The sequence below is a fragment of the Balaenoptera borealis genome (genome assembly GCF_965194805.1).
Source record: "Balaenoptera borealis genome assembly, chromosome: 5".
Taxonomy (NCBI): Eukaryota; Metazoa; Chordata; class Mammalia; order Artiodactyla; family Balaenopteridae; genus Balaenoptera; species Balaenoptera borealis.
This window is the reverse complement of record NC_138862.1, coordinates 98,201,004-98,217,461: the sequence shown is the minus strand read 5'-3', so window position 1 is coordinate 98,217,461 and position 16,458 is coordinate 98,201,004. Positions and strand designations below refer to the sequence as shown.

Genomic DNA, 16,458 nt, shown 5'->3' with positions numbered 1-16,458 from the left:
GGCCTAACACAATTCAATTAAGACAAGTTATAAAAGTAATGAGATTTTCATGAATCAATTCCAAGAACATCATTGCCTTTTTAGCCATTTATATATAATAAAGCAAAACTAATATACAGTGTGAAAACTGTATATTAATAATTGGCTGAGCATGAGTCACTACAAATAATTCTTATTTTCATTATTGTTCACTAAAGCTAGCATCACAGAATATAAAAACAATATTTTAGCTTAGAAAGATTCTTAAGGCTACTTCAACCACCCACCAGATATTTGAGTTAACTCTATAACATTGCTCCCAAATGCTCAGTTATCCTCTGGACCCTTCCAGTGAGAGGCAGTGTTCCCAAATCAGGGGGATTGTGAACCTGTTTCAGTAAATTAACAAAAGGCGGTAATCAGGCCTATTTTAATTTCCACTTTTTAAATAAAATAATTACTTTAAAAATGACCCTTTTACACAACACAAATGGGAAAAGAATGTATCAAAAGAGCAGGAATGATGGTGAATGGAAAACAGATAAGTCAGCTCACATCTGGACGGACCCTTGGGCAGCTTATCCTTATCCTTGGCTGAGCAATGACACCAATACTTGTATTTTGAATGTTAGGTTTTAGTTGTTTTTATTTTTGCTCATATTTTTAAATTTGTACTGATAATAGTCCAGTGCATACAGACAGGATGCATAAGGATATTAAATTAGCACTAGTAGAAGGGAAATAATAAAATAACAATTTTGCAAATGCACTCAAAATAGTCCTTAAGTTGCATTATCTTACTCAAAATAGTCATCAAGCACATCAAGAAGTCACTAGCCCTTAAAAAAAAAAGAAGTCAAAAGGAACTAGAGCATTCATAGCAGCAGATTACTCAAATGCTTATCAATAGTAGAATGGATAAATTGTGATAGACATATAAGATGGCACACTAAAAGAAGTGAACAATCTATAACTACATGTAATAGCTTGGATGAATCTCACAAACAATGTTAAGAAAAAGAAGTCAGGGGACCTCCCTGGTGGCGCAGTGGTTAAGACTGCACGCTCCCAATGCAGGAGGCCCAGGTTCGATCCCTGGTCAGGGAACTAGATCCCCACATGCATGCCACAACTAAGAGTTTGCATGCCACAACTAAGGAGCCCACAAGCTGCAACTAAGGAGCCTGTGAGCCACAACTAAGGAGCACACCTGCCGCAACTAAGACCCAGCACAACCAAATAAATAAATAAAATAAATAAATAAATATTAAAAAAAAAAAAAGTCAGAAACAAGATTATATATTGTTTGATTTCATTTATGTAAAGTAAAAAAACAGGCAAAATCAATTCACAGCAATTATCCTTAGGGGGTGGGGGACAGTTAGTGACTGAAAGGGGCTCAAGGAAACTTCCGGGGTGCTGGTATTATGTGTTTTGATCAGGTTGCTGATTATACAAATGTGTTTGTGAAAATTCATCAAACTGCCTTGCTTACAATTTGTACACTTTTATGTATGTATGTCACAATTCATAATAACTAAAATGTAAAAAAGGAAAGTAAACATTAGACTTGATTGGGCTATTCACATGCCCAGTGTTTTGTGAAGTGTTTGATTTCTTTCTTCTCATGTCAAATATAGGAACTCAATATATTAAGTCTAAAAGTAATTTTGTCTAGTTTTAGAGCTACAATATGTAACTAATTTTAGACCACATTTTAATATACATCTGTGTCGAAAATCAAATACAATGTTATTTTGAATGTGTTGAAAATTGTTTTCTTAGACAAATAATTCAGAGACAACTAAATGGTCAGTGTCAATTAAAATGAGAAAAATAATTTTAGTCTTTATATATCATGAATATTAATTATATTATCTTTAAAATTACCTTTATTATATGATCATTGATAATACACAAAGCTAAATTTTCATTTACATAAAATCATTTCTGTATCATGTGCCATTCAAAAATGAGGAAAAATAAACTCTTACAGGGGTTTATGAGATTGTCTGGTATAATGAAAAGGTTTTGAGAATTAGAAGGAAAGTTGGGCAAGAGTGTAGTAATAGAGAAAAAGAATGGTTAGAACCGTGGATATCAGCTGACAAATTCCAGACTTTCCACCAACAAGCTGTGTGAGCTCTGTCAGGTCAACACTGTCCAACAGAAATACACCGTAAACTACATTTGTAATTGTTAGATTTCTAGCAGCCACATTTTAAAAGGTAGGAAGTACATGTGCACTGCAATACACCAATAAGATCTAATGCGACCCAAGAGTTCATCGAAATGTAGTGCCACCAAAGCAATAAAGTTGTGTTTAACAGAAAAATATTTCACAATGCTTCGGCTAAAAATTTTAAGTTTAAATTAGTTAAAATATGAAATTCCATTCCTCAGTCACACACTAACTGCACTCTAAGTGCTTCTGCCACACAGGACCAGTGGCTACCACACTGGACAGCATAGTTGTCAAGTCATTCGATCTCTCTGAGGCTCGCTTTCTTCATTGATAAACTAAAGGAGGTATTCGAGAGGAAGAATTCCCAGCAGAAATGTGTGCCAACCGAAGCCCACATGCCGCACTCAAAACACAGGCCACGCGGGAATGCAGCGCAGTGTCGAGGGGATCCTATGACTTTTCAGACAAAGTTGGAAATCCGGATGCTCACATGAAATATCTTTCTTTTTCCATGTAGACAACTACCGTGAAATTTTTCCAAGCACTGTGTGGGCCAAACCAAAACATATCCATATGCTGCTCTTTGCAACCTGGGTTCTACAAAGCTTCTTTCCTGTTTTTCCAATCTGTGATTTATTTAGGAGTGATTTGGCTTCTACATCTGGAAACTAAAAAACACAGCTGGAGAATCAGTTGAGTGGTGAGCTTCAAAGCCCCCCTGTGAAGTCAAGGTGAAGCTACAGAGCCTGTGGTGAAAGTTAGCAGGATCCCGGTGTGGGCCCGTGCCATGTCTACACCCCAGGTTGTGGAGGAGTCTGAGAAAGAATCATCTGACGGTTAGGGACAGCCCAAGCCCCTAATTTTGGATCAAGGACAATGTGCCGGAGAGAGATCGAAAGGGCGGTGAAGCCAAGTTCACCACACTGACTATCACTCTTATTACCCTGGGACCCAACCCTGTGGAGCCTGCCTCCATCCTTCAGGGCACGAGATGCAGAGAGGGACACCGTGAACATGCTGCTGACAGTAGAAAGCTGCAGAGGTGAAGCAGCAAGCGGTAGCGTGAGCAGCCAGCAGCACCTTCCGAGGACACGGAGATGGGAAGTGGTGGGGGATGGCAGCGGACCCCAAGGAGGCCGGTTCTCAAGTCCAGCTGCGGCACCATCTGGGAATATTCTTAACTCTGAGGAGGCAAAGTAAAAAACTCTGTTTTGTGAATAGGTACTGTCAAAGCCTCCTTTTAGCTCCAGGGTGAGGGAGCCTTGGAAACTGAGGATTAGTAAGAGTCCTGAGTTACGATTCAAGCAATTTGAGCATTAATCCCAAGTGTGTCACTGTCTTGCTGTGTGACTTCTGTTTCCCCAAATTCAAAATGGTAATAATATTGCATATTGCTTTACTCAACATCACAGCGTTTTCAGGACCAAATGATATCATGAATACAAAGCAATTTGAAAAGCATAAATGTCTCATGTGATAGCAAGGCATTTTTTTTTATTATTTACTAAGCAATTACTAGTGGATTCTAGGAATGCAATTTATTAGATGTCACTTAAATCTCTAATCAGGATTCTTACATTTGAGGGAGGTGCAGTGGGTTTGGGCTTTAGAGGAATAGCAGTCAGCACCGATGACTCCATTACAAACCTGGCCACTTTCTAGAGGGTTCATGGCGTGGAACCAGGGGAGGTCAAATTCCAAGATGGACTTAAAAAAACCTCAGAAGGGGGAATTTGCCCGAAAGCAGGGGTTCTTAACCTTTTTCAGGTCACTGATGCTTTGAGGATCTGATAAAAGATGCAGCGTCTGTCTTGGAAAAAGGCACTTATACAAAATTGACATAAATTTTCAGAAAATTCATACACCCCACAGATCCCAAATTGAAAATGCCACCCTCAGGGAAGAGAGGGTTCACAGACAAGACACACGATGTGGTCTTAGGACTGAGCTGCCTCCACATAGGAGGCAGTTTTGAGAACAGCTGGAGGCCTGCAATAAAAACAAAGCAGTCTTTCTTTAAAGGCTCGGTCTCTGCTCAAAGTATTGCTACTGTGGGACCCTCAGATGAACACTTCTCGGGGGCTAAAAAATGGGGTCTCACATGTATTCAAAAATACCATCATTCTAGCTAACTGGGTTAGTAGCTACTGCTTCCTTGGGCAGTTTCAACAGAAAAGAGCATCTGCTAGCTTAATCCATATGGACCCTGACCAACCCAGGGAGCAAAAGGTAAATGAGAAAAAGACAATCTGCAGCCTGTTAGGTGTCCCTAAGAACCACACTGCACATGTTAGTACTATACTGTAGAACACGTGGGGAATTTTCCCATTTTGGTTTTTGGGACAGAGAACAGAGACCACATGTCCCAAAGGACTTACAATCACTGACAGTATCACCAAGAGACGTCCCCAGCAACCCAGCCTAACAGAGAGGATTACGGCAGCAATCTGGCACCCACATAGATAGCAGGAGAGCAGGAAGAGAATCACTGATTTCCTAGAAATTCAACAGCAACTTCTCACTGACAAGAACAGAACTCTCCCTGATGTGTGAATCAAGTATGGCCTCAAACATTTTGACAAAATATTCTCCACCCACTTCCCGATCTAATCTCTTACAGAAATATGTTTAGGAAAGTACAATGGAAGTCAAATGGAAAACAGAAATATTCATCTCATGTATCTCTAATTATTAAAGTATGTTTGGAAGAGTGAGGCGGTACTGTGAATTTGAAATTACAATTGTTCATAAAACATTTAATGACTTTTTCATAATATGCTCATATGCTCTATTTTTTATTTTATCGACATCACAAAAGAATACCTCATGTATTGCAATATTTAAAACTTGACTTTCAAAATAGGGATGAATGAACAAGTTGAAATTACTAGTCATGCAATTAATGCTCTTTCTTTAAATCAAAGATATTTATCTTTCTAAGACCAGTTGAACTCCATTAAAAAATATATCTTCTGATTATCAAATAATGAGGTCTTCACCAAGGACTGCAGGCTATATGAAGTCAGAAGGAACATTCAGAAGCAAATGAAAATACTATATGAACAAACACACTGCACTGCATTCCTATCTACTTGCCAAAGAAATACAGTCATTTGTAGGAGTGGGAAATTTTCACAAATTGTCAATGGATTTTGAAACTCCCCAAGGACAGGATGGCTTCCACTTTGGGATTTCCCCTAACAGCCTCCTAGTTATTAGGTTTATACTTCTGAGAGATACCTGGAAATCTCTTTCAATTTTAATTCTTCCAGGTCAGATGGTTTAAACGGCAGATAATTTCCCTCTGTAGTGCCATGACTTCTTACAAATGCCACTTCTTACTAATATATGTCAAATTAAATGGTAAATCACATTTTAATATATAGAACATTTTAACGAAAGTATTATGTTGGATATTCCAAGAATATAATTTAGAACAGTGCCTGGCACATAGCAAGTGCTCGAAGAATGCCAACAATGACAATGTCATTCTCACCTTGTGGGAGGCAGCTACTAAGATGGCCCCAGGTGATCCTTACTTTCTGTCATTCTTGCCCTTGAGCATAGGCTGGACTTGGTGATTAGATTCTAATGAACAGAATATGGCAGAAAGTGATGAGTTATCACCTTCAAGATTAGGTGATTAAAATACTTTCACTTTCATCTTGGGTTCATACACGCTCTCTCTCTAGCGTTCTCTTGGATCTCCTGCCCTGAGGGAAGCCAGCTATTACGTTGTAAGTTCCAGGTTGGAATCATGGAAGTTCCTTCAGAAAGGCCCGGATGAGTGAGATTGGAATTGGATCTTCTGAGGCCTGCCAACAACCACATCAGTGAATTCTGAAGCAGAGCCTTCAGTCCCGGTCAAATTTTGAGATGACTACAACCCTGATCGGCTGTTTGACTGCAACATCGTGAGACAGAGATCTTGAGAGAATCACCCAGCTAAGTCGATTCCTTTCCAGCAAAAACTGTGAGATAGTATTTGTCATTCTAAGCCGATTCAGTTTGGGGGTAATCTGCTATGCAACAGGATAACTAATCTAGATTTTAGAAGTGGGGTGCTGCCATGACAAAAACCTAAAAGGTGGTAGAGGCTTTGGAACCATGTAGTGGGCCTAAGAAGAGTGCCAGTGACAGTGTAAAGTGCCTTGGACACATTGTTCACAGAATATTGGACTTTGAAGAGATTTCTATTAAGGGTATGAATGAAGGTGAGGAAAATCTTATTGGAAACTAGAAATTACATAGTGGCAAAAGGTTTAACAATACGACACTTACGTGTAGTTACGGGACCTGCAGACCCATGCATTTATGTGAGACGTTTAAAAAGTGCCAAATGAACTGGGTGATTTAGTTAAGGAGCTTTCCCAGCAAAGTACTGAAGATGCTACCTGGTTCCTTCTTGCTGTTTATAGCAAACTATGAGAATATAAATCGGGGGAGGGACTACCAAACAAAAAAGGAGGCAGGACCCGAAGGTTTTGAAAATCCTCAGTCTCTCTAGACAGCAAACAATGCTAAAGTTAAGAAATAGTTTCCAAGCAAAGATCATTTCTAGGGAACTGTCTGAGAAAACATGGTCTAAAGTGAGATCAACGGTGTAGCTTCTGAAATCCTTTTGGTAAGCCCTGGGAAACATGGCATCTCAGAGTACTATTCAATCAGACCACAGGATCTCCTACAACTTTAAGGGTGTGACTCACGGATACTCTCAACAGGCCTTTGGTAAGTTAAAGGGCATTGTCTCTCCCTTGCCTCTGCAGAAACTCAAGGTAGAGAAGGAATCATCTCCAAGATGGGTGTGGTTTTTTGTCGAACAGAGTAAACCTCAACAAGTTTCACAGGAGACCCACACAAATTTTGCGAGGATTTTACCAGCAGATACACTGCCAGTTTGGACTGGAAGGAATGCAGACGGTCCTAAATGCAAAAAGGCCATAGATGCCCCAAATTCTACAGGCAGGAAGCTGACTGAGAAAACTCAGCTGCCAACACATGCTACCTTTCATGAAAAAACGAAGCATGACTCAGTAGTCCATAGGGTAGAATCAAGAACCATGGAGAATTATTCCCGGGCCTGTACCTAGTTGAGGAACATTTGCCTAACTGGATTTCAGAATTTTCATGGACCAGCCACTCCTACACACCTTGCACTTTCCGCTATTTTGAATAAGAATATGTAGGTATTGTATACCTGGCCCACTGTTGTATGTTGCTTATGTTGAGGTTTAGTCTCACAGATCTACCAATGAAGAGGAACTATACTTGAGAAGTTGTACTTGAGGAACTATATCCAAGGAGCCATACCCACACCTGGATAAAACTTAGATGACTTCTGGATTTTGAGCTGATACTCACCTATCTAGTAAAGAGGATATATTTTTCATCTTCTAATAAAAGTGATGTTTGACATCAGGACTATTTAACATGTTTTACAGAATCAAACCTTTAAAAAGGATATAAAGTCCTTTTAAAACTTACCTCTAAATGTTTGTTAATAGGTTGAGAGATTATTGCAGTAGGAAGCATAGATTTACAATATTAAATCTCACTAATGTAAAACTTGATAAACTGTTCTACACTAACCAAACTAATCAAGAAATTTATCAGCTGCCCAATATTAATCTACATTTAGAATACTTATTTTATAGTATCATAGCTATTGTCTAGAGCATACAAGCAACGTCAAAGTTCTCTTACATACCTTGATTTGTAGAATTTTTTTTTTTTACAAAAATTCCACTTAAAGAAGGGCTTTAAATGAGAGGTGAAATGGGAAATAGAATGTTTGACTCTCCTAAAATGATTATATATTTTTCTTAAGTTCACTTACTCTCAAAGGAAAGGAAATGGTGTCATTCAAATGTTCTAAAATGCCTCATTCTTCAGAATGACAGCACATCTTTCACTTTTCTATTCACTACGTATCATATTGTGACATTTTATATGTGAAAAATAGCTAAAGCAGTATTTTTTTTTAAATGTCATACTATTATAACGAGCAATTTATTTCATGCCCATGTCCCTCCAGGCTATGAGCCTATTTAGTGAGCCTTATTAGTGTAGGGCAGTGGCTGGCATGTCCTCTGGAAAAGCACCCACGGGCCAATAAAAACAAAGAACACAAGTGTGCCATTCAGAAATACATAGCATTGTTTAAAAATAGCAACACCCATGCTGCTCAGACAGAGAGGCGGGTGCTGCCGGTCTCCAGCCGGGCGCCGTGAGGAGTGCTACGCTGTTCTGGAAATCAGCGTACGTGGGCTCTGGGCTCAGCTTGAGACATGCTAAGTGATCCATCCTCTTCGGGATTGTTTTCTTAACTGTAGGATTCAGTGTCTGCATCACCAAGTGATGCGTTCCTAAACGTCAAGACATGCAGGTACTCATAACACGAGTTCTTATTTTACACATGCAAAACCTGTCTAGGTACAATTGGTTGCCAAATGCTCACTTTTTACCCTAACATAAACTTCTAAAAAGGAAACTTTACACTACTACTTTGTAAATGAAAAATCTGACTTAACGTGCCATTAATGGGTAGTAACCGTAAAATTTAAATACAATAAAACAACAAAACAATTATTAAAGTCTACTTGTAGGCTGTTGGCTGCCTGAAGTCTGCTCTCTGAAAACAAATGAGCAACTATATCTAGGAGAGAGGCTCTAGTATCAAACCGAGAGTGTCTCCTTGACTTGTCAAGAAAACACTGAAAGGGAATTCAAAAGGGCAGAAGTTTCTCATGTGATTTGATGTTATTTTATGCAGCATCTGCAGATCACCTAAAATCAACTCCAGTATCAACTAAAATCACCTTTTTCAACAGCACCGAATGTCCTACACTCTGGAAATGCTGCATCAAATAATCACACCTGTTACTTCTGATTCTAAATTTTACCTTGAATCCTCACACGACCCACCTAACCCACTTTCTCAAAACCTGTAATATTGTCGCAGAGACACTAAAATAATTTTGAGGGCAATGGAGTACTGTGGAAAGAACACAGGCTAGGAAGTCACATTGGGGTTCCAAGTTCAGAGTCATTAGATTCGACCTTGACACTGGCAAGTGAATTTACCCCTCTGAGTCTCAGACTGCTCCTTCACACCGAAGTGCTCAGTCAGGGTTAGGTGAGAAAATGCATGTAACGTGCTTAAGCCCAGCACCTGAATGTGGCAGACACTCAATAAATGGTTATGTATTTAACATAATTTAATTCTTTCAAGGAAATTTTCAAATTTCTATCAAAATAAATTCGTTTCAAATAAGAGTGGCTTGAAAGGAAAAATACAGTTGGCCATTTTTATTTTACAGTAAAGTTATATTATACATACCTTTCACTTCCAAACAAAGCTACAAAACCCATAAACCACTGACTGGCAAAAGTAGCAAACACATTTTGTCCTCAGTGATAAAATAAGAACACTTAGTTGTCAAAATGAAAAACAGCAACTCTTAGCTGCTACCATGCAAAGTGTTCTCAAGTCCTGTCTCACCAAAAAAGGGTCAATATGGTAGAAAAGACAGAGTGAGAGTGTCTTTAATCAAGTAAAAGTTTCAGCCAAGGTGGGCATATGGCTCTGAAAAGAACCACATTTAGACCACAGATAATGACTCTATTACCTACTAGATGTAATACACGGCGGGCAAAATAAAAAGTAGCCCAATATTAATCCTGCAACAGCAGTCCTGGTTACCTAGTAAATGTCATAGTGATGCGCTCTGGGATTTGTGCCAGTCACATTAGATGTATTATTTCTAGTCCATGCAAGTGTGCAAAATAGACATTGCTATCCCCAGCGAACTAGGAAGAAACCGAAGTTCAGAGAGGTTACCTGCCTGCTCAAGGTCACTCCATTGGTAAACACCAGAGTTGCATTCAAACGGTATCTGATGCCAAACCCACTCCCCCTTCACTAGTCCCCATTTCTTTCTTTTTAGGACATGCAGATGTGGGCAAGAATCTTCCCCAATGCTTTGAAATGTCATAAACTGATGTTAGTCCCCTTCTCTCTCTCTCACGTCTTCTATTTTCTCTCAAATCATTTGCATTTTCGTCCTCCCGGCTTCAGTCGTCATTCTCAAACTCCAATTCACTCATTACTTAAGTCTCTAAAACCTGGTCTTGTGTCCCAGCTCTTGGTAAGACAGGTGGGAATTTTAAAAGGTCAAGGTAAGTTTTCCAATCTACTTGGATGTAGTGAACTGTATAACATGCCTGGGTCTTCTACCTCGGACTTAAACAAAAGGCTCACAGATACTGAGCAATTCTCTTCCCCGGTGAACCAATATCGGGGAGTTCCAATTTACAGGGACGACTAAGGCAGGTACAGTGTGTGGAATCACACATATTCGTGCATGTCATATATATTTAACAGAATGTTTAACTGAGTCATATTTTCAAAAGTTATCTATCTTTTATTCAGGAAATAAATCTTAAGGCAGGGTTTTTACATAAAGAGTTTTTATGTCTGTTCCATTTTTAAAATAGAACAGAATTAAACAAAAACAGCTTGATAAATTTCACCTTTCAACTGCACGATGTATGTATTTCAGTGAAAATGTCCATTTAATAGACAACATCTAATTGATGTTTGTACGTCCTAACTTTGCGCTTGAAAACGAGTATCCCTACTACGCATTGCCTATACCCGTGGGGCTAAATTACTGAGGTCTGTGAACCACTCTGTTGCACATGAAGTTCCCCAGTACTCCAAAATGCAAGTATCACCCTTCTAAGCACTGTATACCCACTAACACTATTGATCCTATGACAAACTATTATAAACACCATTATCCTGATTATTACATATGATGAAAGCAAATCACAGAGATGTTAGGTAACCCAAGATTACCCAGCTGGTTAAAAAAAAAAAAAAAAAAGATAGCAAGACATCAAATCCAAGAGCTCTTGACTCCTCAGCCCACATCCACTACATTTCACTGCTCACCATATATAAGCACATTCATTGGCAGAGAGCCAATGAATATATAGGTATAGACCTATATATTTATTGATCACCTACTACAGTATATGCCAAGCACTTAGCACTGGAGATGAAAGAATTTTTTAAAAGGCTGGTCCTGAGCTGAAGGAGAACTTTTTTTTTTTTTTTTTTAAAGCAAATTCAGGGTAGGTTGAAAACAAAGAAGAAACCAGATACAATATGTTTTCATGCTCAGGCAAATGGGCCATTCTACGTCTCAGGGGAACATAATGCAAAGGACAACTAACTTGAATAACCATGTCACCCTTAGAAGCACCAAACGTGTTTGTTTTAAATAACTGTAATACACTTATCTGGAATAGGAGCATAGAAGACATCATATGAACCTTTTCTTGATGGTTTCTGGTCATCACTGGGAAGACCAGGAGCACTGCAATAATGTAATACAATGTTTTAAGAATGAGGGACTGTTTGCCCCTACTTTTTAAAAAAAATTTAAATAGTTACATCCCTCTCCCAGATCTTACTGCACAAGGTTACTGCCTACCTCTAGCAATCACACCCTCTCCTAATCTGACATGATATAAAGAGAGTTAATTAGTAACCAGACTTGAATTCTAAATTTAAATTGTCAGGGAGGGTCCCTTCTCCAGAGTAAAGTACTTGGATTTATTCCAGTCTGCCTATTTTCTCTGATGTTCATTTAGGTACAACAAAAAAGGAGCTAATTATAAAAACAAATTCTGCCAATTTCAAAATTTTACCCATGGCGACCCTGGGAAGAGAAAATGATCAAATATCTCAAACAGGGACTGTTATGATAACAACAGCTAAGGTTGAATGAGCAGTACCTACTATGTGCTAGGTATGTGCTAGGAGCTTCACAGGTATTAATTATTTTATCCTCACAGTATTTTATAAAATAGGTCACTCTAATCTCCATTATATAAATAAGAAAAATGAGGCCCAAGATCACACAAAAAGTTGCAGGGCTAGAATTTGAATCACATGCTTGGGGTAAAAGAAAAAAGCCTCAAATGTCTTTGCAGCCAAGCCAGCGAAGTAAACGTTTGAATCAGCTCAGTCTTAAGATTACAGAGCTGTGGTTCTCGACCTTGACTGCACATTGCAATCACCTGGGGAGATTGCCAGGTATGTTCCACCCCACAGATTGCGAGTTAATTGGACTGAGAGTTGCCCCCAGGTGATTCTAATGGACAGTCAAAGCTGAGAACCACTGTTTATAGACACAGAAAATGGTGCATGGCCCCAAAAGCATTTTTGCTTTTTTTTTTTTTGGCTGCTTGGCGAGGAACGTGGGATCTTAGTTTCCTGACCAGGGATCTAACCCGCGCCCCCTGCAGTGGAAGCTCCAAGACTTAACCACTGGATCGCCAGGGAAGTCCCAAAAGCAGTTTTTAAAAAAAAAATTCTAAGTTAACTAAACACTGAGCTGGTCAAAGGTTGTTACTACTGCCTCTGCCACCAGAGGTAACCTCTGCCCCACTCCTCAATATAATTAAGGAACACTATGGATGGAAGATAGAGAGGCTGGCAGACACAGACATTTGTTTTTAGTGGACGGAGCATTGCCAAAGTCTGGAACTTTCCCCATGTAACCCCTGCCATTTCCTATTTATGGAACTGTTCTACTCCAAAATACACTTGGAGTTAGACATAACCTACTTTCAGAATAATGTCTGGTGTACAACCCATTATTAAACTGAAGATGACCTAAATATGTTCATTTAACAAATGTATACCTTCAGATTAATGGCCAAATAACGTTTTTTCAAGAGGCATTTTTTAAAAAAAGAAGGCCACTCGTAATTAACTCTGATTTTAATCCAAGCCAGGTCAAGAGATCTCACATAACTAAACAAGTCTTAAGAATGGAGAGTTTAATGTCCTAAAAACAAATCTATACGTGTACATAGCACCGCTGAGTAAAATGTCATTTGTCATTGGAAAAGGGAAGCAAAAGCTGCGTACCATCAGAAAATCTTCATTAAATGGCCTGCAGATGTGAAATCCAAAATAAATGCTACAGAATAGAATTGTGAAAAACGAAGAATTGTAAAAAAAAAAAAAAAAAAAAAAAAGAAGAAGAAGAAGAAACTGTAGCTTGCTTGGGAAATAATTCTTCACACATAATCATATTGCAACTGTGCAGCACCACAATTCAAGAGGAAATGGCAAAAGACTAAATTAAGAAATGGACTGTAAGGCCACTGGTTCAAACTAGCTACAACATTTTTTTTTCATCTACTGCAGCAAAGCAAATGTTGTGTATTTTAATGGTCTTGTATTACCACTTACCACCCCTCTCCCCCACTACCACCACCAAAAGAAGGCAAATAAAAGGAGAAAAAAAACTGAGATGGATTTTCTAAATGGAATACTGCAAATAAAGGCCATGACTCAGAAATCAGGGCCTCCTCAGTCAATGAGCTCCAGCACTGGGAGTTTAGGCAAATGTGCTACTTGGGCAAAATATTTCATTGTTGTTACTTGGTTTTTTTCAAAAAGCAGACAAGGAAGTGAAGTCTGAGAAAGGAGACAAAAGTGCTTGGGACTAGTTTTCTCACCACAGTTAAAATTTGTTTGTTGACTGAATAAGTATATACATTGACCCCCTCCTGAGTGTCAGGCACTGTGCAGCGCTGAGGATGTATTGGTGAATGTGACAGTACCTGCTCTCATGACTCTCCTGAACTAAGAGAACAAGGCATCAACCTTGCATAATCCACCATATACACCCTTCCAGTCACGTGTGTGAAAACCCAGTCCTGCCATTGTACTACTGGATGGCAAATTTTTCCCTTGGTCTAACTGCTGCTGGTGTCTTCTAAGTAAACAAGTAAATAAATAAATATCCATATTTTGCATACCAACAATAACTCATGGGTAAATTTCAACAAGTTTTAAAGAAAAAAATTTTTAAAGTAAGACTGAATCAAAACAGATTTTCCTTTTGAGCAAAGCCCAGCTCACGTATTTTCATTGCCTGTGGCTACACAAGCTTCAGTAAGCTAAAAATACTTCCTTTGTTTCTAAATTGGGAAAAGCAAATAAGACCAAGAATCAGCTGTGTATCCTTTTCTCTCATATTTTTTTTTTTACTAGAAAACATTCAAAATAGCTAAAGCAACGAAAAGGTATCTGTTTTATATTTGTACAAATATACAATGACAGATACTATCCACGCAGCTTGTATCTTCCTAGTAATATGAAATAAGCTATATTTGCATGATCAGCAAGGACTATCAACATTTCACTACTCACAGCCCTTTACTATTTTTACTTTTTTTGGTGGAGAGAGGGCTGCATAAGTGTTGAAAACTAACCACAAGTACAAGAAAAAGCTTTCAAAAAATATGTAAAGGACGACTCTGCTCTTAAGAAGGCCACATGGTGCTTACTTTGCAGTCATGCATCATTTATGTTCCCGAAATTTACGTTAAATGGGATTCTAACATAGAAGGATAGGAGCTTTCCGTCTTTCTGCAGGTATTGCTCACGTTGTGTTTGCTCTGTGTCTGGCAAAGTGAAAAACCAGGTTTCTCCTCTTGCACTTCTCAAGGCTAGCTGTAACTAACACACACACACACACACACACACACACACACACACACACACACACACACACACACACACACACACACACACACACACACACACACACACACACACACACACACACACACACACACACACCCCTACCTCTCCGGGACAAACTGAAAGTTACTCAGTTTAATAAAACTTATTTTTTTCTTTTTCCAAAAACATACCTGCAGGATGGTGAACAGTAGCGTGGACTTTTCCAACACATCCAACATCTCTAAAGTCACACTAGTGAGTTAACAGAAATAAGAAACTAGCAGGTCTAGGCTCCATTCGACTGGGCCATTAGTTTGGACCACCGGGTCATGGCTTAATTTCCCTTGAAGAAACAGCACAGTTTGAGAAATCTCGGCCAAACTCCCCATTTCTTAGGCTACTGACAACGTCAACTGGAAAGCAAATGCCTAGAAACCAGGAAACCGTGCCCCTCCGGATGGGCTGGCAGGAGCGGAGGCAGGGATCCTGGCTTGTCTGCCCGGATTGCAGCTGGGCCTTTGACAAGGGCTGGGGTAAAAGACTCAGTGTGTGCCCGCCCATCCATCGCCCAGTGGGACCTGGGCTGGCGCTGCCAATTTCAAATGTAACCACCGGAGGAAGCGGGAGGATGCGGATGTGTCATCTCTGACACTCCGGGGTCCGGCGGGGCTTGCCTCTGATGTCCCTGAAGGTCAGAGGTGGTGCCCGCGGTGCCAAGAGCTCATCAAAACCACTTTTCCAGCCGGGGCGGGAGGCGCGGGGCAAAGTTGGCCACCGGCCGCGCGCGTCCCGTTAACCGTACCTTGTAACTGGGCGGAAAGGGACTCCTGGTGCTGCTGGTACTTGAGGGCCACCGCTTCGGCTTTCCGCAGCTGTGTCTGCAGCTCGTAGTAGAGCATCGCGCCATAGAGAAAGCCGAACACCACGGTCAGCAGCAGCAGCGTCTGGAAGATCCGCTTCTGCTTTCGGGAGCACATCCCGTTTCCCATAGTCCCGTCGGGACCCCGCGCCGCGGCCGTCCTCGCCGCCGCCGTCCCTTCCTCCCCTCGGCCCGAGCGGGCGCCTCAGCAGCGGCCGCCGCAGGAGGTGGCCGGACGCAGCATGAGGAGGAGACGCGAGACACAAAAGCTGGGCCGGAGGGGAAGTGGCGCCCGCTCAGCCTCCGCGCGCCGCGGGGCGTGCAGCCATCGACGCCGCCGGGGCAGCCGCCGCCGCCAAACTTTGGCGAGGCTGTGTCTCCGCGAGTGCCTGGGCCCGGGAGGGGGCCCTCCGCATACTTCTGAGCGGGCTGTCCTCGCGCCGGTCCGCAGATGCCGCCTGCCTTGTTCCCTCCTCCCCACTTTTTGGCCCGGCTGCCCCCGGCGGCGCTCGGAGTCCCGCCTCTGCCGCTCCCCGCCCCCTCGCGGCGGCTCCCACTGCGCGACTTTGTTGCCACCAAGAGGGGGTGCGCGCCCAACAAAGGGAGCCGGGCTCCAGGCGGCGCCTCGGCGCGCGGCCCGCGGGGGTGAGTAGCTGGGTGGGGGCCGGCTGCCCCGGCCGGGTTTGGGGGATGGCGGGCCGGTTTCACTGACGGGGCTGCGGAGCCTCGGCCGCCGCCACCTCCCACCTAACTTACGTGTCACCCACGGCCCCGCTATTCTGGCCAACGGGATTCCGGGAGGAAGTCCCACTCGGGCTCCCCGCTCATTGGGCCCGTCAGAGCCGCCGCTCCCTCCCTTCGGGGAGGCAGTGCCGGGCTCGA

At 41.3% G+C, this 16,458-nt stretch overlaps 1 protein-coding gene across 4 annotated transcripts in view; it reads right to left on the bottom strand.

The window, feature by feature from the left end:
- The window catches only part of GOLIM4 (golgi integral membrane protein 4), a 75,013-nt gene extending 58,729 nt beyond the window's left edge, over positions 1–16,284 (bottom strand). For 2 of the 4 annotated variants that reach the window (XM_082394005.1, XM_082394007.1), the window contains exon 1: positions 15,520–16,280. In XM_082394005.1, coding sequence (XP_082250131.1) covers positions 15,520–15,706 — 187 coding nt within the window. In that variant the 5' untranslated portion in view covers positions 15,707–16,280. Of the gene's footprint in view, positions 1–15,519 lie in introns of all 4 variants that reach the window. The other 2 variants (XM_082394008.1, XM_082394006.1) reach the window with 2 other exon arrangements.
- Positions 16,285–16,458: the final 174 nt, after the last annotated feature.